Below are 22,261 nucleotides of genomic sequence, written 5' to 3' on the forward strand. Positions count from 1 at the left end.
TGAAATGCAGCGGCGATGAAATTGGGATTAGCTGGAAGATGACGGAAATGCAGCAGGAAGGGCCACCCTTAAGCAGAAGAGCAAGACCATTCAAGGGGGAAGAGGGCCCGGGAGTGCAGAGATTAGCAGGTAATGAGCTACAATGTCAGCACCAGGGTTCAGGCCCTGGTTGCTGGTGCCTGGGGGAGCGATGACATCTTGTTTCCAGGCCTGACTGCTGGAGGTGTTTCACATTGTGCCTTTGAGCGTGAGGAGGGTGGGGCCACAAAGCTGGTGGCTACTTTGTGAGAAATGTTCTCCTGCCTGCGTTTCCACATCTCCGCCCTTTATCTTTTTCCCACATTGGTTCATTCTTGGACACATATTTTGTCTGGTTTCACCCAGTCACTTCCACGCAGAGGCACAGTGCACTAGCTGTGGTGCACCATGTTCTGGGCAGATGAGCTTTTGTGGGTGTCAACGGGCTCATTGTGGGGTGTCAATGGTGGGAGCAGCAGAAATGAACTGATGGGAGCCTCCATCCCTGGAATGCTTCAAAACCAGCCTGGGCATCTTCCAGAGACCTGTTCCCAGGGCCAAGACCAGTGTCCCAGCGTGGCTCTGGTCCGTGGCATGTGCATTACCAGAATGGACAGTCCCAACCGTCTCCTGTGGCTGCAGCATCCCTAGCCACTGCCAGCAAGGCCCACAGAGTGAAGTCCGGTCAGCACAAGGCACCTTCTCCCCAGACACTGGTGGGAGGAGCAGCCTGGAGCACGAGTCCTGGGGCTGGAGGGACGGACTCCCCAGTAAAATATGGGGACAGTGGGGTGGGTAGCAGGGGCCTGCGCATGAACAGAGGGAGCCTAGGCATAGGGAAGCCTCTGGTGCAGGGGTGGGGGGAGTGGTCACTAGTGCCTGCACTGGGAATGACTGGGGAACCATGGACCGGGGGGGGGGCGGGCGCCACTGGGGCCTGTAGGTCCCTCTTGCTGCCTGCCTTTTCTCATGCAGGCCCCAGGGCCCAGCCCCCGGCAGGGGTTTAAGGATAGGAGTGAGGCAGGGCAGTTGAGGCAGCAGCTTCCAACCCCAGGTCATTTTTCAGTGCCTCCGTCCAGCCGGGAACAGCTGCAGCGCTGATGGGGAATTGCAGCAGCTGGACTGGCAAGGCCCTCAGTTGGGTTCAGCTCATCCAGCTCCTGCTCTAGGCAGGACCAGCCCCATCCAAACCCTCCCAGACATGTCCTTGTCCAATTTACTGTGAAAATGACACCCTGGCCCTGTGCAGCCTTGGTTTGACCCTGAGCAGGAGGGCGAGACCCTCCAGCCAGGACCCTACAAGGTTGGTCCCAACAGGACAGTCCAGTCCCCATCCCCAGCCTCAGCCGTACCAAGCACCCAGGTGAACGACTCCCCCCACCCCCAGTAACAGGAGGGGAAAATAATTCCTTTGCAGCCCCATGGGGCAGCCTGCTTTCCACATGCTGCACAGGTGTTGGCCCTGGGGGTGGGGGGGAAAGAGGCCTTTCTCCATCCTTGCTCAGCAGAAACCTGAGATCAGGGAGCTTGTCCCTGCCCCACAGGACAAGGGAGGGGTGTCCCAGCTTCGCACCCTGCTCCCTCCCACCTGCTGGAAAAGAAGTGACAACCACGGCGCAGCTGGGTTTTCTGGGCATTTAGTTTGAAAAAGTATCAGTCGAAAGTGGACAGGGTGAGGTGCGATGGCAGCACCAGAGCCAGAGGGTTCCACCACTAAAAACAGGAAGGGCCTTAAATAAAAAGGGGTGCAGATTAAAAAAAACCTCCAGTGAAAGAGTTCTTCCCTTCGCACGGAAGCGCCGCTTGCGGGCGCTGCAACGGCCGCAGCCGCCTGGAGACAGCAGTGGGATGCCCATCCTGGGCAGCTCATGCCCGCCGCTCCAGGGCTGCCCGCACGGCGGCTCCACTCTCAGCTCACCCTTTGGAATGGTTACAAATGAACAGTGCGACATGCCCTGGTAACCGCCCCCCGCCCACCCCGCCCGGGACACAGACAACGAGGCCTCTGCTAAGGCTAAAAAAGGACAAGACTTGGGCGTCTTGAGTTCAGCGCGGTTAAGAAACGAGAGTCTGGCGAGCGCCTGGCAGTCTCTGTGCGCGGCCAACTAGTCCAGCCTGGCCTTCTTGCTGCTGTCGCTGCCGTTCTCCTCTGCTGCTGCCGCCGCCAGCACTGCCGCCTCCTCCTCCAGTTTCCGCTTGCTGCTCTCGGGGGCGGGGACCTGTGTGTTGCGGGATTTGAAGCTGATGATGATGCAGGTCATGTTGTCACAGCCAGTGCCATCCCCGGAGGTGTCTGGAGCTAAGCACTGATCCAGGAGCTGGGAAGAGATGAGGCCAGTTAACAGAGCACAGAGAAGGCCCCTCGTTCAGGTCAGCTGGATCCTGTAGTAGGTGGCCAAGGCACCTGCCAGCAGCTGGCTGGGCCTGATGGAAGTACTGTGGTGGGCAAGAGCAGTACTGAGACCCTCGAGGGCAGGGAGAGCCTTGGGCTCCAGACACATGTCCAGTCAGGACAACCCATGGAGGTGGCAACAGCAGCAGAGGAGATGTGCTTCCCTGCACTTGGACATCTGACCCCTTTAAGTGACCTTCCTCAAATACCACCAGGACCCAGATGCCATGAATGCAGGGAGCCCGTGCAAGCTGCTTACCTCTTCTACAATGGCGGAGAGAGGCCGCAGGACTCCGTTCTCATCCTTCTGGGTGATCTTGGACTGCACAAAGTCCACGACTTCCTGGCTGCTCATGACGTTCCTGCCAGAAGAGGAGCAGAAAGAGCAGCTGCCCAAGGGGCACTGGGATTGCCCAGCTCTGCCCAGCCATACCACAGCTGATGTGAGAGTAGGTGCTGCTGGGCAGTGGAGGACAGAAGAGGAGCAGCACAGAAAAGGCAGGGTTTGGCTCCCAATGCTCTCTGCCCCTCAGCAGCCACTCAGGGGAAGGGCAGTCTCTGACAGGCCCTAGGCACTGGGGGCCCTGACCTGACACCTGGGTCAGCTGGAGATGGATTGGGGGGAGGGAGGGGGGAAGGAGGGGAGCCGCGCTTCCCAGCCCCCCCTGCCCCGGAGAAGGACTGCGTGGGATGTGATGCACTCCCACTGCTCACCAGATCCCGTCGCAGGCGATGACCATGAAGTCGTGGTCGTCATTGATTGTGAGCACCTTAATGTCCGGCAAGGCGGAAATCATCTGCTCCTCTGGGGGCAGGTTCTTGTTTCGCTTGTAGAAGTGGTCACCTGCAGAGAGGGGACGGTCAGTACGGCCACACATTACAGCCACCACTGGGAGGGGTGGATCTGGGCAGGCAGTGGTGCAGTTGCACCTCCTCCAATCCCCGCGCTACCCACGGTTTAAACCAACTGCCTGGAGGTACAGTGGCGTTTCTATCCAGGCAGCACAATGGGAGTCCACTGGCATCATGGCTCATTGTCATCTCCTCAATTCCTGCTAATTTCTCTTCCTTCCACAGGTGTGAACGACCTGTTCTCCTCTGTATAGGTCTTGGTGTTCCGCTATTCAAACTCTCCTTTCTCTGCAATTCTGCTGTCTGGCAGCTGTTCCTGGTCATGTCTCATTTCTATTTCACTGCCCTGCAGGCTGTTTGTAGCTCTAGCTAAAAACCTGAACTCAAGTGGGGCAATATTAACTCAGGCATAGAAATGGCCGACAAGGCATTATTGGAGGCCATGTCAAGACACTCAAGAAGGCCAGATGTTGTTTGACAAATCTAACTACAAGATGTACATTTAACCATAACACCTGCAGGATTAAGAACACAATCTCTTTTGACTGTTCTTTGCCTACTGTTGTGTTTTTTCAGACTTTATATACAAACCAGCAAATGAGCCCAAGTTCCAATACTGGTTCTCACTTTGAACTTGAACTGAAGTCTACAGAGCCGGCCCTGGCGTATTAGCAGGGCCTCTGGGTTCTCATTAACTGAAGGAAAACATGCTGTGGTCCATGTGATGCCACACCAGCTGTTCCCCCTTTTCAAAATCTGGGGTCTGCCCACAAGCAACAACCCCACTGCTGGGAGCCTGCTACAGCAGGGGACGTGCCCCACAGGAGCAGGAGCTATGCCAAGGGCCCAAGCCAGAGCCAGTGCCCCACTGGCAGGGCTATGCCTGAGGCAGGAACAAGCCCCTGGTCACTGGGCCCAGCCAGGTCAGGGGAACTCACCTGTCTGACTGTTGCAGGGCTAGGGAAGCTGGGACCCTTTGCATCAAACCAAGTGCCAAATGCCACTTCTTGCCACCCCCATCCCATCGTCCTCCTCTGATTACACAGACTGTTTTTGCTGCTTCTCAGGCCTCTCAGGGGTGATCACAGAATCTCAGCCTCGGTACCGCAGAGGCAAGCAGGGTCTAACAGGGTTGTGTCATGCTACACCTGTTGTAGACCTAACCCACCCTGGAATAGTCCCGCTCTCCTGACAACTTGCTTGCTTGGAATGCAGCTGCCTGCTGAGTCAAGGTGTCACCAAGGCACTCACAGTTTCGCTTGGGCCCTTCCTGAGCTGTTTGGTGCAATGGAGCAAAGCCCAAGGGGTGGCAAGTACAGGCATAAACAAGGAACTGGTGGGAGGAAGGACCCTTTCAGCTGAGGAATGAGCTGCACAGAAATAAATGGAGGCTGGAAATCAGCAGGTGGCTCCTGCCTAAAACGGAGCTGGATTCTGGCAGAGCTGTCAGCTCCTAGGAGGGCCTCATCCTGGCCCAGGAGGGCGCTTGCTCAATGACCCTGCCCCAATGAGACGGAGAGATATGGGGATATGTTGAATCTGCACACACAAATCTAAAGCTGCTTTCTGCTGAATCTGCAACAGCCAGTGCACATACTGTTTTAAGTCCCTCAGCCCACACCCTTCTCCTGGATTCACTCACCGATTGCTCGGGACAGGTTGAGGCCGCCATTCACTCTCCCATCCATGGTGACCTTCCCGCCGGCGTTTTTTATCCTGGCCAACTCTACCTCATCCTCGGGCTTGTGGTCATACGACATGTCCACGGCTCTTCCGCCCTCGGACACCACACAGCGGGAGTCCCCAGCGTTGGCCACGATCAGTTGCTTGCCCCGGATCAGGGCTACGACAGCTGTCGTCCCACTGTCAGAGCCAGGCTGCAGGGCACAAGGAGCTAGCTGAGAACTCCCTGCCAGGCACAGGCCCCACGTGGTGCCCTGGGCCCTGCAGGAGCCAGCACCGGCCATGGATGGGATAGAAACCACCACAAGTGTTCACAGCACACCTTGCTACCACACCACTGAGATGCGAGGCCGGGGTGTGTGTGTGTGTGTGTGGAATGTGGGGGCACAGGAGCAGGAGTGGAGCACACCACGTTATGTGGCAGTAGAGCAGTTCCCCACATCTGCTTCCAACCCCAGATGCGGGCAAGGCTGGAGCTGTGCTCTCCTTGGCCATGAAGGGAGGGATGGAGCCTTCTGCAGCCCCTGCTGCAGGCCAGCAAGACGCGGCCCCGGGCCTCTGGTCAGTGGGAGACCCGTGAACTACAGGGGCCCCAAGACTTACTCCCCAAGCCTGAGGGACCTCAGGATAGAAAGTGAGCAAGCTTTTAGCTGCCCTGCAACCCCAGTGCCCATGCCCCCCTCCCAGAGCTTCCCTGGAGCCCTGTCCTCAGCTTGGTGCCGCCACCCAGAAGCCCAGAGCATGGAGCAGGACCCGCACCTCCTCTTTCCCCTCCATGCCCGGTAACAACATCTCTTCTTCTTCATCCTCGTCCTCCTCCGCCTCTTCTGTGTCATCCTCATCCTCCTCGTTTTCTGCCTCCTCGCTGCTGTAGCCAGTCTCCTCCTCGCTGCACTCCTGCCAGGAAGAGGAGCATGGCTCCAGCTGTGGCACCAGATCCGTGCCCTGGCTCAAAGGAACCGTCCTCATGGGGGAGCAGGATGGGTGGCAGGCCTTCCCACCCCAGGGCACACAGTCAGATGCCATGGTTACCCAGCAGCTGGCAGGGTCAGGCATTTGGCCAGGCCACAGAACCCACTGAAACCCCTGGGACATCCAAATGCATCCTCGCCACGCCTAGAGGACCCCAATGCAGGCAGCTGCTGGCAAGTCTCACCTCCAGCTCAGCTGGGGGATGAGCTGAGGCTTGGGGCTCCCAGCAGGAGACATGACCCTGCCCAGCCTGTGGGCCATCTGCCCCGTGTTTTGGCTCCTACCTCACTGTCCTCCTCCTCCTCCTCCGCCTCATCCGACTCATCCTCGCTGTCCTCAAAGAACTTGGATTTGGTGGTGCGCTGGAGCTTCCCTGTGGAGGAGCAGGAGGGCCCAGCTTCCCCAGTGGATGAGGTGACCGCCTCTTCGCCCTGGCCCAGGTCGACTTTCCCAGCTGCAGAGCTGTCGCCCCCCGCACCAGCTCTGTCTGAGGTGGAGGAAATGCCTGTGGCCTCCTCATCTGGCTTGCTGTTGTCCCTCTCCTTGTGCTCAGCCAGCTCCCCGGGGGTGGCCTCCCCGTTCATGCTGGCCTCCTCGCCGTGCTCCCTGCCCGCCTCCCCGGCTGCGCCCGGCTTGCTCTTGAGGTTCTTGGTGCAGTTCTGCCCGTAACGGGTCAGCAGCTCCTCGATGGTCATCGTGGCTTCCTCATGCAGGAGGGCGGCCTCCTCGTTGTCGACTGCCAGAGACATGGAGGGGTCAGAGCGTGGGACGCACTGCACTGCCCCCAGAGCTGCTGGCAGGGCGAGCCTCGCCTGGGTGGCAAGGGGCAGGGCGGGTCCCCAGGACAGGTCTCTCAACTGTGCTGTGGCATGCAGGCAGCATGTGCACACATGCAGAGGTGCCAGAGATTCAGTCAAGCAGCCCATGGGGGTGGGGGAGGGAGCCCCTCACTCTTCAACATGGACACATACAGGTCTTGTGTGCGTGGCAGCCACCCCGGAGTGCCTCCAGGCCTGCCCAATAACTACCCGCCTGCGTCCTACAGGTTTCACAAGACTAGCTGCTTTCACAGAGCAGGGCGAAGGCAACTACCCCTCCTGCACTCCACTGTGAGGGAGTCATGAGCTGGGATAGGGGCTGCAGGAGACCCCCTCCCCCGAGCTGCACAGGTCTCAGACCCCTGGGTGGCTTGGGGCCTGTGGACGCCAAGTACTGGGACACTGCACAGACCATGTTCTCACAGAGACCTGCCTGCTGACACCCAGCCGAGCAGAGGCTGAGCCGTAGGGCTCTAGCTCCGAACAGGGCCCAGGAGAAACCCTAGCACTTCACTGCGGAGTCTCGGGTGCCCCCATTTCTCTCTGGACTCAGGGCTAGGCCACAGATCCTAGCATTTGTGGGGCAACGTGACCGAGTAGTTACTGATTTGTACAAGCTGCGAGGGAGGGGAATGGCAGCACCCAGTGCACGGCACAGAGGGAGCAAGGACCGTCTCCACCACTGCCACCAGGCCTGTAGCGGGCTCAGTCTTCCCAGAGAACAACACTACTCTAGGCAACATCCCCTTGAATCCTCCCAGCACAACTCCTGGCCTGGCACTGCCTTGTGTTCCTGCCCTTGAGAGAGCTCATCTCCCAGCCAGCTCTTGGCGTCTTGCTTGGGTAGACGTTTAAGGTGGGACACTGCATTTGCTGCCCAACAGGAAGAAGGTGAGAGCCCAGAGGGGGGACTGACAGCCATGCCCGCCCCCTTGCAGGAGAGGCCACTGGCACCTCTTAGCACCGCAAGGGGTGTCTTTCCTGCCCAGACCTCTCACATACCCTCTCTGCAGCTATCCCCAAAGGCACGCAAGCAAGGCCAGGGCAGGTTTGCAATCCAAGCAGCAAGCTAACTCAGCCAGCACAGCCCTCCAGCCCGATAGAGGCCCTGGTGCCTTCCTGTGCTTACCATCATCTTCATCAGCCACTTTATCCTTCTCATCCTCATCGTCTTGGGGGCGCCCAGCCATCTGGGAGAGCTCCTTGATCACCTCCTCGGTGGTCAGCTTGGCATCGATGGCTAGGAAGGCGTCTTCCAGGGCCTAGAGACGGGCACAGGGGTGGAAGGTCTGCACAGGGTGGAAACAGAGCTCCTGCTTCCTCCCCTCTGCTCCCCCACATGCTGGGGATGGCCTGCGGCTAGGCCCTTCTGGGGCACTTGTTGTGTGGGAGAGGGTCAGCAGAGCAGGGAGGGGATGGGTCAGGACTTCAGGGGGTGCATGGAATACCCTCCTTGCTAAGGGTATCCAGCTCAACTGAGCTGCAGCCCAACAGCCAACATCTCCAAAACCTTCCTGCATCTGTCCTGAAGCCCTCAAGCCCACAGCTAAGGGGCTGCCCAAAAAAGGCTGCATTTCCCTTACCCCCAGTGCCCCAGAGCATCCCCATCCCTGTCCTGATCCAGGTGACTGCAAACGAACCAGGGCAGCTCATGGGTGACGGAGAGCAGGGGCATGCCATGTAGTGACAGGGCATGGGCAAGACAGTGGCGCTAAGTCCTGGCAGCTACAAGGAAACAGGATTTCCTATTGCTGAGGGCGCAATGGCCAACACCTAGTGAGCAGACTGCTAACATGAGCTGGAGAGTGGAAGCTCAGCTGGAAGGAGCAGGGGAAGGGAGACCCCACAGGGCATCAGGAGCTGGGCAAGGACTACGGCCCAGAAGACCCATCTCACACTCTGGGGCTCAGACTCTCACCTTCTGCAGTCTGCCTTCCTTGTAGGCTTTCTGGTCCTTGATGATCCCCGGGAGATACTTGGCACAGTATAGGGCAACCTCTTCCCCTGGAAGGAAGCAGAGGGACTCTGAAAAGCTTGCTCCTTCCTCAGCAGTGAGCACAGCATGACCCAGCCCAGTGGGACCACTGAAGACACGAGCCAGCCCCAAATTAGGAGCTATAAGTAGGAGCATGTGTTGGTGAGGGGTCGTGGGGCACTAGCTGCTGGCAGGTTCCCTGCTGCACTGCCAGGCCTGGCTGGTAACCCCATTAACATCACGACCCACCAGACCCTGCATGTTGAGGGACTTGAACCTGCTGTGGCTGGCCAGGTCCTAAGGGCTCCCTGGAGAAGCCCATCAAGCATCCCACAGGTGATCGCAGCAAGAGCTGTGCTCCCATGGTCAAGCATGCGGAGCCCTGCAGCAGAGACCAGGTGCTGCCAAGGGAAGCCAGGCCACTAGCACTTACGGGAGACTACAGCCCCAGCGACAAGCACAGCCCTGTTGGAAGAGGGAGGCTGGAGGAGATGTGGGAAGGTCTCGGCAGGACCAGGCACTGCAGAGTGTGGAGGTGTCACTCAGGTGAAAAGCCAAAAACAAAGGTATAAATCTGAGCTTTGCTCCTGAGCAGGACTGCCAGTCATCACATGACACAGCTGGCACCCGGCCCCCCCAGAGGGGACCCCAGCCCCAAGACAAGCCACTTGGAGGAGCTGGACTAGATGCAGTGACGCAAGTCACTGGCATCCAGGTGATGGAACGGACCTGGTGGAACGCAAGACGCAAGGGCCTGTGCAGAGGCACCTGGTAACCAAGGGTCAGTGGGGAGGCCAAGAACAGTGCAGGGGGCCAGGGTACAGCCTCGGCATGGAGCGGGTGACTGAGCTGGGCATGGAGAAGGAGAGGATTGGAGTCTGCCAGAGAAAGAAGGGGCCAGTGCAGCTAAGAGCTCTGCCACACATTCAAATAGAAGCTGGACAGAAGCCAGCTACAGAGCTGTTACACATTTTCAGCCATAAACTTTATAGCTGGTTGGCTCTTTTTATAGCTGGAGAGACATTACTACTATGTGATAATTACTTTGCAAGTGTGGCCGGTCTAAACTGATTGCATGATTCACCATTTCATTGCATAACATGTCAGGTGTAGTGGTGGGAGCCACAGGGCCAAGGCAGGATGTCCCACTGGGGTGGGGGAGTGGCAAGAGGCAGCTGAGCCCAGCCCTATACCTATGCAGCGGAGATGTACTTCCGGGCATGCAGGTAAAGCTCCGTCCTGATCCTGCTTCAATTTGCGATGCGTGGCTGGGAAGGAGCCCCCATGCCAGGCTGCTGGCACCAGTACCACATCAGCCTACGCTCCTCTGCTAAGGTGGGACTCAGTGCCCTGCTCCACCATCCAGCAGAAGCAGGGGTGAAAAGTAGGGGGCAAAGACAACAACAATAGAAAAAGGTAGGGCCTGGAGTGACGTGGGACCTGCCCCTGTTCCAGCATAACCACAGGGAGAGGCTGAGAGCCCAGCCCTGGGGGCACCGGGGACTGGAGGAAGAATGGTACCAGGAAGCCCTCAGGCCTACAGGCAGGGAGGATGGAGCAGGCAGTCAGTGAGGGGCAGATGCTTTGAGGGAAGCAGCTGCTGACAAAGGGGACCCGTGCAACGGTCAATGAATTTGCTCTGTCCAGGCGCGTGCAGTCACCGTGGAAACGTGGGCAAGAACACTGGCTGTCAGGCCCGACTCAGCTCCTGCCCCAGGGACAGGAGCAGGAAAATGCTAGGGAAGGGAATAAGGATTTTCTGAGAGAGAAACAGAAGTGCCGGGAATCTGGATGGGGTAAGAAGGATGACTAGGGAAGTGGCAGGGCCATCAGCCTGATGCCAGCCCCCAGACCAGCCAATACAGGACCTAATCAGCAAGAAACTGAAAGGGGCATGTGACCAACACTGACCCACGGGGTTCATGGGACAGAGGCCTCATCTCAGGGATGGCATCTGTCAGTGTCAACCCTACAAGTTTAGTGAGAAAGGCAGCAGCACTGCTAAGGCATCAGACCCTGTACTGCACCCTTCAGCTAGGAAACCAGAGGCACCAATGCAAATGCCTTACACCTTCCTTGGGTCTTGGCATGGATCCATCTCAAGCTGTTACTGAACATCGCAGACCACGGTGGGAGCAAACTGCCAGTCCTGGAGGCCTCACAGAGAAGAGCATGCCAGCTGCTGCCCCTTTACGAGCTGATGGCAGTTGGGGCAGCACAAGGAAGCAGCAGCTAACACAGCTGCCAAGCAGCTGGGCTCCTTATCACCCTGGGGTGAAGGGCAGCAGATGCATCCCCATCACAGGCTGATGCCACTTTTACCATTGCCTCATCCAGTCTGGGCTGAACCTCAAGCAGTCCCAGTTCCAGCTCGCCTACTAGCCACCCTGCTGACCCATAGCTAGGGCTGCCTGGGTTCAGAGAACATTATGCCCCAGCCATGGTCCCATATGCAGGCCAGAAACACAGCATGTGGCCTCCTGGACCCTGGAGCTCTCCCACCTGCCACAGGTCTGTGGAGATCAAGCAAACCCACCCACGGGCCTTGGCCCCAATCCCTCCTGGGGCTGTGGAGACAGCAGGGTTTTGAGACTCACAGCACCAATGGAATTAATTCTGCCCACACAGACACCTGGTCCCCACCCACCAGTGAGCTCTAGGCCCCACCAGCCTGGCATGGGTCCAGAAGAGCAAAGGCACCTGGATCTTTGGATGAGCGTCTCACTTCAGCCTTCTTCACGCTCTCACATGGCCCCTTCTGGGGCAATGCTGGTCGATAATTAACTACATTGCCAATGTTTGCGGCGACTCCCTGGACAAAGGCCGCTTGCCTGAAGCAACAAGCAGCCTGGTTTGCCTCAGAGGTGCCGATAACCCTTCTAACCGGGAGCTCAGCATGCCCAAGAAGGGCTAAGACCACAACATGGCTTGCAGGACATGGCAATGCCAGCAGTTCCCTCCACTCCCACAGAAGCAGGCGGCCTCTCCTGGGGTGGCCAGTCTTGCCTACATGGCCACTGGCACCTGCCCCAGGTCAGTGGCTGAGCAGAGCCCAGCCAGACTCACTGCACATGTGGCCTCCTGCAACAACTGTGATGCAATGGGGTTCGCAGTTGCCACGGCAAGGGGAAGAGCTGGTCCTTTGCCTCCAGCACAGCCACAGCACAGAGCTCTGCTGAATCTCTGGAGGCCAACCAGCTGCAGGGCTGAGGGGCTTGTTATCAGCGTCCTGCCATCTTCACCCACACTTGGTTCATCACAGGTCATCTGTAAATCTCTGCCACTGCCCAGGGCAGACCTGATGGGGTGGGCTCCAGGGGCCCCCTCCTCTCACAACTGGTGGAGAACAACACAGCTGCCACAGCGCTGGTCCAGCCCATCACAGGAGTGGGTTCCAGGCAAAGCGTACTCTCCTGAGGACCTTCACTTGCCTGTGTTCCTCAAGCCACCCTGGCAGGGCCCTTGTCCTGATGGAGGAGATGATCCCCATGCACCAAGCCATAAGGTGACAGCCCAGATACAGCCACCTTACAGCCAATCCCAGCCCTAAAGCTGGCCCTGAGGGCAGCCAGCCGCATGGGCTGAATCAGCATCCACCTGGGAGAGGGCCCTGACAAGGAGTGCCACCAAACTGGCCCTTGCAGTGCATGCTGAGCAGATGTGTAATCAGGCATGGGGTTGGAGAAGCAAGCACCTGCCCTGCCTCGGCCCTACTCTCTACCAGCCATGGCTGGGGTGCAATGCTGCGTGTCCTGGCAGCTACATGTAATCTGGTGTCAGCGGCACTTGTAGCTAGGCCCACCCTTCCCCACATCCTCCTAGGGGCTAGTGATGTGGTCCAGGCCCACTGTCCAGCTGGCCTCTGGGCTGGGACATGAGCTCTGCCCCACATCCATGACAGCCCAGGGGCAGGGACTGCCCATGCATGCAGAACACAGCACCCAGACAGCTGCTGCCTGAGCAGTGACCCCAAGCAAACACTCTTCATTGTCCACGCTCCAACTCTGCCTGCCCATCTCACTGCTCTGGTCACCACACTCTACCACTAAAAATTCCTAGCGCGATCATACCACCATCATGGTCAAGCAGAGGATCAGTAGCACAATCACGGCTGTGGGCTGGGCAGCCCTACCCCACTGTACTGGAACAGGCAGAAATTCAAGACCCTCCTGCCCCAACATCAGGCCCATCTCACTCCCCCCCCTGCTTAAAGCTTGAGTCCTGGAGAGAGGCCCACAGCTTGGTGTCTCAGGGGCTCGGCTGTTGTAGAGATGGGGCTGTGCCAGGGCTGCGGGCACATGCATTCTTGCTCCAACCTGTCTGCAGACTCAGGCTGACATCACAGCAGCTGCTCTGGAGCCAGAGCCTGCGGTGCCGGGTGTTTCTGAGCGGAGCTGGCTTCTGTGTCCACAGGATGCATGGTCCTGGCCACTGTGCTGCCATCACCCTATTTCTGTTCCTACCACCTCATAACCATCCATCAGGCCTTGACTCAACCACTTGTGCTACCCAGATTCAGGGCTCAGTGAGCGCTCACTCCTTTCTCCAGATGTCTACTCAGATCACTGATCTAAACTTGAACTGCTTCAGAGAAAAAGGCCTAGTGATGAGAGACCTCCTGAGAGTTGTAGGTAGGGGGAGGGGCGCTGGGAGGGTGAGGGGATCAGTGTTGGGTCTTTCAAACAGCATGTGGATGGGATCTGATGTGCTGGCAGGAATCCTGCCCAGAAGCCAGAGGCATCATTCATAAGGAGACCCATGGGAAAGCAAACACAGCCCATAACTTCAGCTGGGGAAAACCCAGACAACCCCCTGGGAAAAAACCATCCTACACACACGCCCACAGCTCCTCTGGGAGGCAGGAATGCGACAGCCTCAGAGCAAGACTGGCACAAAGACAGGCGCTTTCCACAGGAGACAGCTGGAGATACTGCATGGGCCCATCTCTACCTCCTAGGAGGCCTCTGCATCTCAGAGAGAGGCTGTGCATCCAGAACATCTGTCACAACGTAGGTGGTTTGGAGCAGCACAACACTGAACCAAAGGCCGTGTTCTGAGGGGCACTGGCTCTGGGGCCCCAGGGATGGGGGAGATCAGCCTGACCTGGTGAAACATCAGCAGGATGGAGACCAGTGGAACAGTTAGGAAAGAGGAAATGCCTGGTGGCTGCAACCAATGCCTCCTGAGAGCAGGTGGCCTAAACTGAGGCACTGCCCAAAGGAGGGGCCAAAGCTGCTGCTCAGGTCTTTTTATGAATGCTCACTGGGGACCTCCCCAACTCCCAGCTCGGCCCCACATACTAAGTCCGGGAGCAGCCAACCACAGAGCTCCTGGCAAGTCAGAAAGTGATGCTCTTTTTGTGTGGATTAAGGAACTGGTGCCTGCGAGAGGCTCAGGCATGAGGGAGAAGGCAGCCTGGCACATACCCAGAGAAAGGGCATGGGTTCAGCCCATGCGTGGGATCAGGCAAATGTCACTGCTTCGAGTGTATTGCAAGCTCCATTTCCAGAGCATGATTCTGTGCTGCGTGGATCCAGCTTTTAACCCCATGCTGCCCAGGGCCAGGAGGCACTGACTGGCATCCAAAACAACAGACAGGGCATTTCCTGCAAGTGCAGCTCCAGGGAAGTGAAGATCCTGTACTGGCCTGGCTGGGGGAAGCAGGGGGGGAGGGAGGAGTAGTGAGGCCAGCTAAAACTGGATAGAGACCAAAACACAGAACAGCCCCATCAGTACAGTATTGGCACATGGGGATGTGGAGCAGGGACAGCAGTTCCAGGGACCAGGCCCCTCCACTACCACCAGGACAACCAAGGACAAAGGACCATGAGAGACCAGGCTTCAATGGCAGCCATCTAGAGCAAGTACATGCCAGCAGCCAGCTCCATCTCACCCACGCTCTACAAGATGGGATGTGCATCATGCCCACTGGGAAGTCAGGGGGTGGAAACGCCAATCCAGTTGCAACCCTACCAGCCCAGCACCCTCCTTCTGGAGGCCTCACAGACTCGCTCGGCCAGAGAAGAGTCTCGTGCAGCAGCAGGACCTCTTGAGGTGGGCAGACTGCTGGGAAGAAGCTCCCAGCACAATTCCCTGGAAAGAGCAAGGATCAGTTACCTCCGTGTCCATCGTAGACTGAGAACATGGCCGTTTCGCTGTCCAGCTCGGGGATGCAGTTGTGTGCATCCTGAAAGAGAAGCATACAGTCAGGTGTGCCCAGGGTCCCCACGGGGAACTGCTGGGACAGCTCATACTTGCCTCGACAGACTCTTCAAATACCAGCATTTCTTTCCTTGCAAAGTTGGAGGGAAAGCAAGAGCAACAGAATAGTGCCTGAAACACAACCTAGGCCCTGCTGGACATGCCCTCTGGGGAAGCTCACCACAGGACCGCTGCTCTTCAAGGAGAAGGCTGCAGACCCTCAGCCTCAGGCAGCTCCCCTGCACTAGAAGGCCAGCCCAGCCACCCCTCCCTCCCTCCTTCCCTCCCACAGTTGTGCAAGTGCCTCAACCTCCCCTGCACAGCAGGCTATGGATGGGACCATCTCTGCCTTTCTACCCTCTTGCTTCATGAGGGTAGCAGTGCTATCACCCTGTGGTGCAGGCAGGTACAGAGGCACAGACACCAAGAACTTGCCTATGCATGGAGAGTCCCCAGCATAACCACAGTGCCATAATCACACTGGTAGGTTCCCTGCAGGTGAACCTGACTCGCTTGGGTCTCTGCACCCTGCCCAGCCCGGAGCCCATGTGCCTGCTGGTGTGTTCCCGTTTCACAGAGCCCTGAACTCAGGCCTGCTGCCCAGTGCCAGGCTCAGATGTGCCTGGTGAGAGACTGCAGAAGGCAGCATTCATCCCACAGCCCAGTGAGACCAGGGCAGTGCACAGCCCATCCCCTCTCTGAGCTCCACTAGGCATGCCATATTTAGCTGGGAGGGGAGTGCTAGTCTCAGCCATGTGGCCAGCTGGAGGGCAGGGAGGAGTATGTTATGGGGACTTCTCCCAAGCAGTCTCTGAACAGGGTGCAAAGGAGGTGCTAACCAAAAACCAAACAGCATTAAAGAAGCATGAACAAACTGCTGCTTCCACACAGTATCTCAGTCCTGCCCATCGTCCATGTATCCACCAACCCTCTCAGCAGAAAGCAAGGGTCCATCTCTCAAGGGCCCAAGAAGCATACTGATAGCTTGCGGTGAGCAGAGCACCACAGAGCAGTGGACCAGGGCTCCCTGCCTCATAAACCCAGCTCAGGATGCTTGGGCCAGAGCTGAGGTGGAAAGGATCACATTTCTCAGGCCAGGGCTCAGCCCGAGAAGGCACATGTGAAACACAGACTCCCCTGCAGTTCTGGACATGCTCTCCCTATACCAATGCCTCTTGGGCCCTTTGTGTCACAATGCGGCCCTCTGAAGCAGCTCTGCTGGAGCCAACTGAATGCAGGCACCGCATCCACAGCAGACCAGCACCCCTGGGACACCTAAAAGGCTGCAGCATCTGAAGTCTCTTTCTTCATCACACTGCTCAAGTCAATGGGGCTTCCAGAGGCCACAATGAAAGCCCACACTCCATAGGGGAGAGCAGCACCATGGCCCATGAGTGCATCAGAGAAGCACCTCTCTCTAACGCAAACAGCATCCTGACTCTCACACTCCCAGCCAGCGCTTGCTATGGGACCGCAGGGGTCACCAGGGCTGGGCAAGGAGGGACGTGTGAGCACACAAGCCCCACCTCACTGCAGAGCAGAACTGATGTTACAGCAAGATAAAGAGACCAAAGGCCCATAAAGTCTAACGGGAAAGCCACGGCTAGACTCTCGTCCTTCTCCTGGCAGGGGAAGAAGAGAGATGCGGAATGCCTTCAAAGACCTCTGCTCACAGGGAGGAAGGGGGCAGAGCAGACCGCAGCAGCTAAAGAAGTCTCCAGAGAGCAGGCTGCAGTACAGAGCCCACTTCTCCCAACCCAGAGGGGGCCAGGACCACCAGGCTTTGTCAAGGCAAGAAAGGAGGAATGAGGCAAAGGCCTCCCCCAGCAACAGACTCAGGACGCAACCCCTTTCTACCATGTGCTTTCTGGCCATGCATGAACACATGGTGCTGTAGACGCTGATTGAGGCCCTTCAAGCAGTTTGCTGGGCTCAGGCCGCTGGGGAAAAGCTTGCTGGTGTCCAACCCTGCTGGGAGTTGAGGGAGTGATGTGAGGTGTCCGGTCCAGCAGGACCTCGCCCGGGTCTGTTGGCACTCGAGAGAACTAGAGGAGTCTTAGCACAGGCCACCCCAAAGCAGACACACACACAGAGCTCAGTGAGAAAGAGGAAGCTGGCTGTGCCCCTGCCACTCTGCCCCATGCAGGCTCCTGGGCAGGGACAGCCTGCCTCGCGAGCTCTGCTCTGTCACCAGGCCCATGTAGGGAGGATGCCTGGTGAAGCTGTTGGCCTGGGTCACCCCCAGCAGCAGGTGAGGGCCCCACCCCACACTCTGCTGCACCCCCAGCCCCAGCAGCCAGAGGTCAGTAGATAGGCTGAGGCTGGAGGCTCATCTGCTCTGTCCAATCTATCCTCCATTGCCTGTAGCAGATGCTGGACAGCTTATCAGCTGAGGAAACCACCAGCCCTCTTTTGAGCCCGGCAAAGTTCTTCATCACAGGAAGTCGCCAGGGCCACACACACCACAGGCTTGTGACACATGGTGTGAAAAAGCACGTCTTCTGGCCAGCTTTGAGTTTGTCACCTCTTGAACTGACTGTCACTGCATAGCTCTGTTGTGGGGCAGGAAGATCGGCAGCTACTGGCTGCCCTATTTTTTGTGATTGTGTGAGCCTTTCCCCTTGCCCTGTACCCCAGGGAACAATCTTGGGCTTTCCATAGGTGCTGCAACGCACCCACTCAGCAGCATGCTCCTGGGACCTGCCAAGCCCCATCACCTGTCCCTGCTCCTGGTTCTGGGCTGCTGCGGAGGCAGCGTTACAGGTCCTGCACACCCTCTGCGTAGAGACCTTCCCTCTGCTGTCAGTGAGTCAGCGGCTCCACGTCACACTCTATCCGACTCCTCCTGCCCCCAAGGACACATTCTTCCCAACTACAGTTGCAGGTTGCTCTGCATCAGCTTCTGGATGCTTTTCCTCCATAACAGGTGTTGAAGACAAACCACTACTGCAACAGCTAGACCTCTGGCATGACACAGGCCAACTTTCCCCAGCAGTGCCAGAAGGCATCATGGCAGAGAGCAAACTGCACTCAGTACCACACCTGACAGCAGAGAGGGGCTGGGCACCTGCCCCCTGTGCGTACAGACCCAGGCAACGCCACTCAGCCCTTGGAAGGCCGGACTTACTGCACAAATGCCTCCAAGCACAGGAGAGAGCCACACAGCTGACCACAAGCTGGGCTTCTCTGTCTCCCACCTGGACTCCCAGCCCGTTATTGTCTGTTGTCCAGGAAAATGAAATCCAGAAAGCCCAGAGGATGGCTGCCCCAGGTGACCCAGATGCATGTAGTTGCTCTTCAGGCCTTCTACAGCCAAGCCCCAGGCCCCTACGTGCTGTCCAGGCCAGGGAGGCTTGGTTCACAGTGCAGATGACACAAACATCTCCCAGCTCCCGAGCCAGGGGGAAATGGCCCAGTGCCAGAGTCTTTTCCATGTCAGTGACAGGAAGCCACTGGGTCACGTCACATCCCTGCAGCCTCAAAAACCCCTTGAAGCAAGCAACTGAGGACTCATCAGGGAGATGAGTCTGAAGCAGGGAGAAGCCTCCAGCCCCTGGGGGCACAGTCTGCCTGCCTTGGCCATGCAGCCAGGGACAGGTTTGTAAAGCCTCCTGGTTACCCAGCCCCAAAAGGAGGCAAGGCCAGAGCAGCTCACTACAGTCAGCCCCCCATGGAGCCCAGAGCCCTCGATGGGGGGAGCTGGGAGAAGCCAGTGAGTCCATGTAGCAGGAGCACCTGGGTCCCTCAAGTGTGATGCGACTGAGACGCAGACATATTGCGGGGCCAGGCCTCAGGACAGGCCCCTAACAACATGTCTAACTGGCTGCTGCTCTATGCTGATGCGATAGCGTGTGAGGATGAATGCTGGAAGGCCACCGACACTTAGGCTGGGGCCCTTTGCTGCTGCTTTACGTTCATGGTGAAGCAGAGAGGCGTGAAAGGGACACTTCTCTCCCCTCAAGTGTGCTGCTCATGCCAAAGCATCAGAATCGTTGCAACCTTGGATGACTCTGGGCACTCTCAGCTCCTACCTGCAGGAGAAAGGAGTCAAATCTCTAGCCCAGAGCCCTGCTCTCACAACTGGGGGGCAGGGTAACAAAACCAATTGGACACAGAAGGGACATGAATCACAGCATCCTAGAGCAGTGGGGCTGGAAGAGCCCTACAGAGGTCACGCAGTCCAGTCTGAGGCAGGATCAGCCCTGTGCAAAACACACCACACAAAATATAATCTAAACTCTACGTAAGACTACCACGAACCCCAACACAACACAGACCTAACACCTGAACCTGCCACAGGGAAAGCAGAGGATTTGTGGCAGCCAACGCCCTGGTTCTATGAAATGTCATCAGTATACGCTCAAAAGACCCCAGGTAGAGGCCATGACCCTCACTACAGAGGAAGGCAAAACCCTCCCAGTACGTACCAACCTGACCGGGGGGAAATTCATAGAATCAAAGAAGTAGGGTCGGAAGGGACCTTATAGATCTTCAAGTCTGACCCCCTGCCAGGGCAGAAGAAAAACTGGGCTCAAATGATCCCAGCTAGGTAGGCATCAAGCCTCCTCTTAAAGACCCCCAGAGTAGAAGCCAGCACCGCTTCCCTTGGAAGTTGGTTCCAGATCCTAGCCGCCCTAACTGTGAAGTAGTTTTTATGGATGTCTAATCTAAATCTCCTCTCCAACAACTTGTGGCCATTATTCCTTGTTATGCCGGGGGGCGCTAGGGGAAACAAGGTCTCTCCCAAACCCTTCTGGTCCCCCATAGTGAGTTTATAGACTGTCACCAGGTCCCCCCTCAGCCTTCTCTTGTGAAGTCTGAACAGGTTCAGGTCCCGCAGTCTCTCATTGTAGGGTCTGCCCTGTAGTCCCCGGATCATGTGGGTGGCCCTCCTCTAGACCCTCTTAATGTTGTCCACATCTCTCCTGAAGTGGGGCGCACAGAACAGGATACAGTACTCCAAATGTGGCCTGACCAGTGTCGCGTAGAGGGGGAGGATCACCTCCTTGTCCCTGCTAGAGATGCACCTGTGGATGCATGACAAGGTACAGTTAGCCCTTCCAACTGTGACCTCGCATTGTCGGGTCACGTTCATCATTCCTTTCTGATCCTAGTGCAGCATCAGTCTGACCCTGAGCAGAGGGGCAAGACCCTCTAGCCAGGAACCTTTGGCTTTGGTCTTAGCAGGTGCACTGGCACAGCCCAGTCAAAATTCCCAGGCTTGGCTGTAGCCAACACCCGGTGCCTCTGGGGAAGGCTTAAAAACCACCCTAACATGTAGCAGAAAAGGGGAGGAAGGGGCAACCAGCAAAGCCCAGAAGTCAGGAAAATCCCCATAGTAGAACACAAGCACTGTTATGCCTAGATCATCCCTAATTGCTGTCCAACCTCCCCCTCAACACCTCCTGTGAAAGAGAGCCCATCCCTTCCCTGGGCAAAATCGCTTCACATCACAATCCTACACCAGGCACCTCGCTCCCATCGCCTCTGTGGGAAGTAAGCCATCCATGTAACACAAAGACGAGTCAGGATTTTCTGTTGAAGAAAACTGCCAGAAACAGAAAAATGGAAACAAGGCCTGACAATTTTTCCTTTGTGGGCCATTACTAATGCTGAACACTGCCCCTGGGCCAAGGCCATGACCAGAAGCACCTGGTGGTCCTCTATTTGTACAGTGCCTTGCCCCAGGCAGCTACTGCACTGGAAGCAGTGATAGGAAAAGCCATGATGATGCCAATGTAACCTAGTGCGATGCACCACGTGACTTGCCTTCAGCTTAGTGATACAGGGAGTTGAGGCAGAGCCTACAAAAGAGAGCACAGGGGGCATATGCATGGTCACTTTTAAGGAGTGCCCTGCAGATAGCAGAGAGGGGGACACCGCAAGCAAGCCAGGATAAACCCAGGAGCTTGAACAGCAGCTTATTCAAAGCAAGCTATGCAAACCCCTGGGTTCTCCTGGGCACAGATGTCCTGTTTTGCCTCGGGCAGGTTTAGGAGGAGGTTCCAGCTTATGGCTTGGGCTCCTCGGACCTGCAGCTACACAAAAAGGCCAAAACCTCTGGAAAGAGATGGGTCCAACACCTCCTCCATGTTGGGGAAGTTCCTCAACACTTCCCTCTGCTGCTCCAACAGAGCCAGCCAGGCTGGGCAGACACAGCAGCTGCTGGCGTTGCTCGTAGCAGGGCACATAACCCTGCCCCAAGCACGTCTCTGACCAGCAGTGGCTGCCTTCAACAAGTTCACGAACCATCACCCTTCCGGGACCCTTGTGGCAAACTACGATGACAGATTTGAGTTGCCTCCAAGCAACCAAAGGCTCTTGCCTACTGAAGGCATCCTGAGGCCTCTGAACTGCTCGCTGGCCTTTGTAACCTGGGTGTGTGGTCTGTGGGCTGCCGCGTACCCGTCCACAGGCCCCAATGACACAGGAGCAAGCCTGGGTGCGGCGCAACTCCTGTGTAAGCATCTCCACCGCAAACGGTCCATTGCACATGAACCCCAGCGCAGCGGGCACATGGGCTGCTAACCGTCATGCACGGCTCCGAGCAGAGAAAGAATAAAGAAGCGTCCTTCAGCATAGCTCTTCTCTGGCTCTTGGGAACGGAGAAATCCCTGCTCCCCCGACAGCCCAGCCCGGCCCCTGCCCCCAGGCCCGCTTCCCCCCCGGGCAGGCCGCAGGCACCAACCTCCATGGAGACCCGCCAGCCCTGCATGGCGCTGAAGCCGAAGTGCAGCGGGCGCGGCCCGAGCCCGGCCCCGTCGCCCGAGCTCTTCACCGTGTTGGGCTGCGACAGGTAGGCGCCCATGGCGCCACGGGGCTCGGCGGGGGGCGGCGGGGCCCTGCCGCGGCGCGGACGGCGCGGGCCACGGGCGGGCGGCGCGCAGCGAGGAGGCGGAACCACCCACCACAGAGTGCGCGGCCGGAAGTAGAGCGGCCGGAAGCGCGGGCTGTGCAGTCGAAACGAGGCCGGAAGGCGGCGCCCTGGTGCCGGAGAAGACGGAGCGGCCATAGAGTGCGGGGAGCTCCTGGAGGACTCTCCACTTCCGGGACGGTCTGCACTAGGGGTGCGTTACGTCAGCGTGCGCACACACATATTTTTTATGTATTTTTTTTATATATATCTCAGCACGGGCTCCTACATACATACATACATATATATAAAATGACACGTGTGCATATATCTACGCACATCTATATCTAGGATCACAGGATCTCGTGGCCTGTTATAAACTAGTTAGGGGGGATCAACAGGCATTGGGGGAGTCACTGTTCCCCCGAGCACCGCCAGGAGGCGCTACTTCACAGTCAGGGCAGCTAGGGTCTGGAACCAGCTTCCAAGAGAAGTGG

At 57.6% G+C, this 22,261-nt stretch overlaps 1 protein-coding gene across 2 annotated transcripts; it reads right to left on the bottom strand.

The window, feature by feature from the left end:
• Window positions 1-1,639: 1,639 nt before the first annotated feature.
• Window positions 1,640-21,759, bottom strand: PPM1G (protein phosphatase, Mg2+/Mn2+ dependent 1G). 2 transcript variants are annotated; one of them, XM_019537285.1, is made up of 10 exons: window positions 21,600-21,759; window positions 14,828-14,897; window positions 8,654-8,739; window positions 7,865-7,997; window positions 6,202-6,653; window positions 5,705-5,842; window positions 4,905-5,139; window positions 3,125-3,254; window positions 2,670-2,772; window positions 1,640-2,336 (listed from the first exon to the last, which is right to left on the bottom strand). In XM_019537285.1, exons 1-10 carry the CDS (start codon window positions 21,717-21,719, stop codon window positions 2,124-2,126), a joined length of 1,680 nt encoding a protein of 559 aa, XP_019392830.1. In that variant the 5' UTR covers window positions 21,720-21,759; the 3' UTR covers window positions 1,640-2,123. The 2 variants fall into 2 exon arrangements, with proteins under 2 accessions (XP_019392830.1, XP_019392831.1); XM_019537286.1 differs by lacking the exon at window positions 21,600-21,759 and adding an exon at window positions 21,241-21,264.
• Window positions 21,760-22,261: the final 502 nt, after the last annotated feature.

This window comes from Crocodylus porosus, unplaced genomic scaffold, assembly GCF_001723895.1.
Source record: "Crocodylus porosus isolate Cpor-Errol unplaced genomic scaffold, CroPor_comp1, whole genome shotgun sequence".
In the NCBI taxonomy this organism is placed as follows: Eukaryota; Metazoa; Chordata; order Crocodylia; family Crocodylidae; genus Crocodylus; species Crocodylus porosus.

Bases quoted from the DNA above. Each gene is read 5' to 3' on its own strand.
- PPM1G (XM_019537285.1), bottom strand. From the start codon at position 21,719: ATGGGCGCCTACCTGTCGCAGCCCAACACGGTGAAGAGCTCGGGCGAC. The intron at 14,898-21,599 runs GTTGGTGCCTGC...CTTCTCTTTCAG, and splicing joins GCTGGCGGGTCTCCATGGAG to GATGCACACAACTGCATCCC. The intron at 5,140-5,704 runs GTGCGGGTCCTG...TGTGCCCTGCAG, and splicing joins GCATGGAGGGGAAAGAGGAG to CCTGGCTCTGACAGTGGGAC.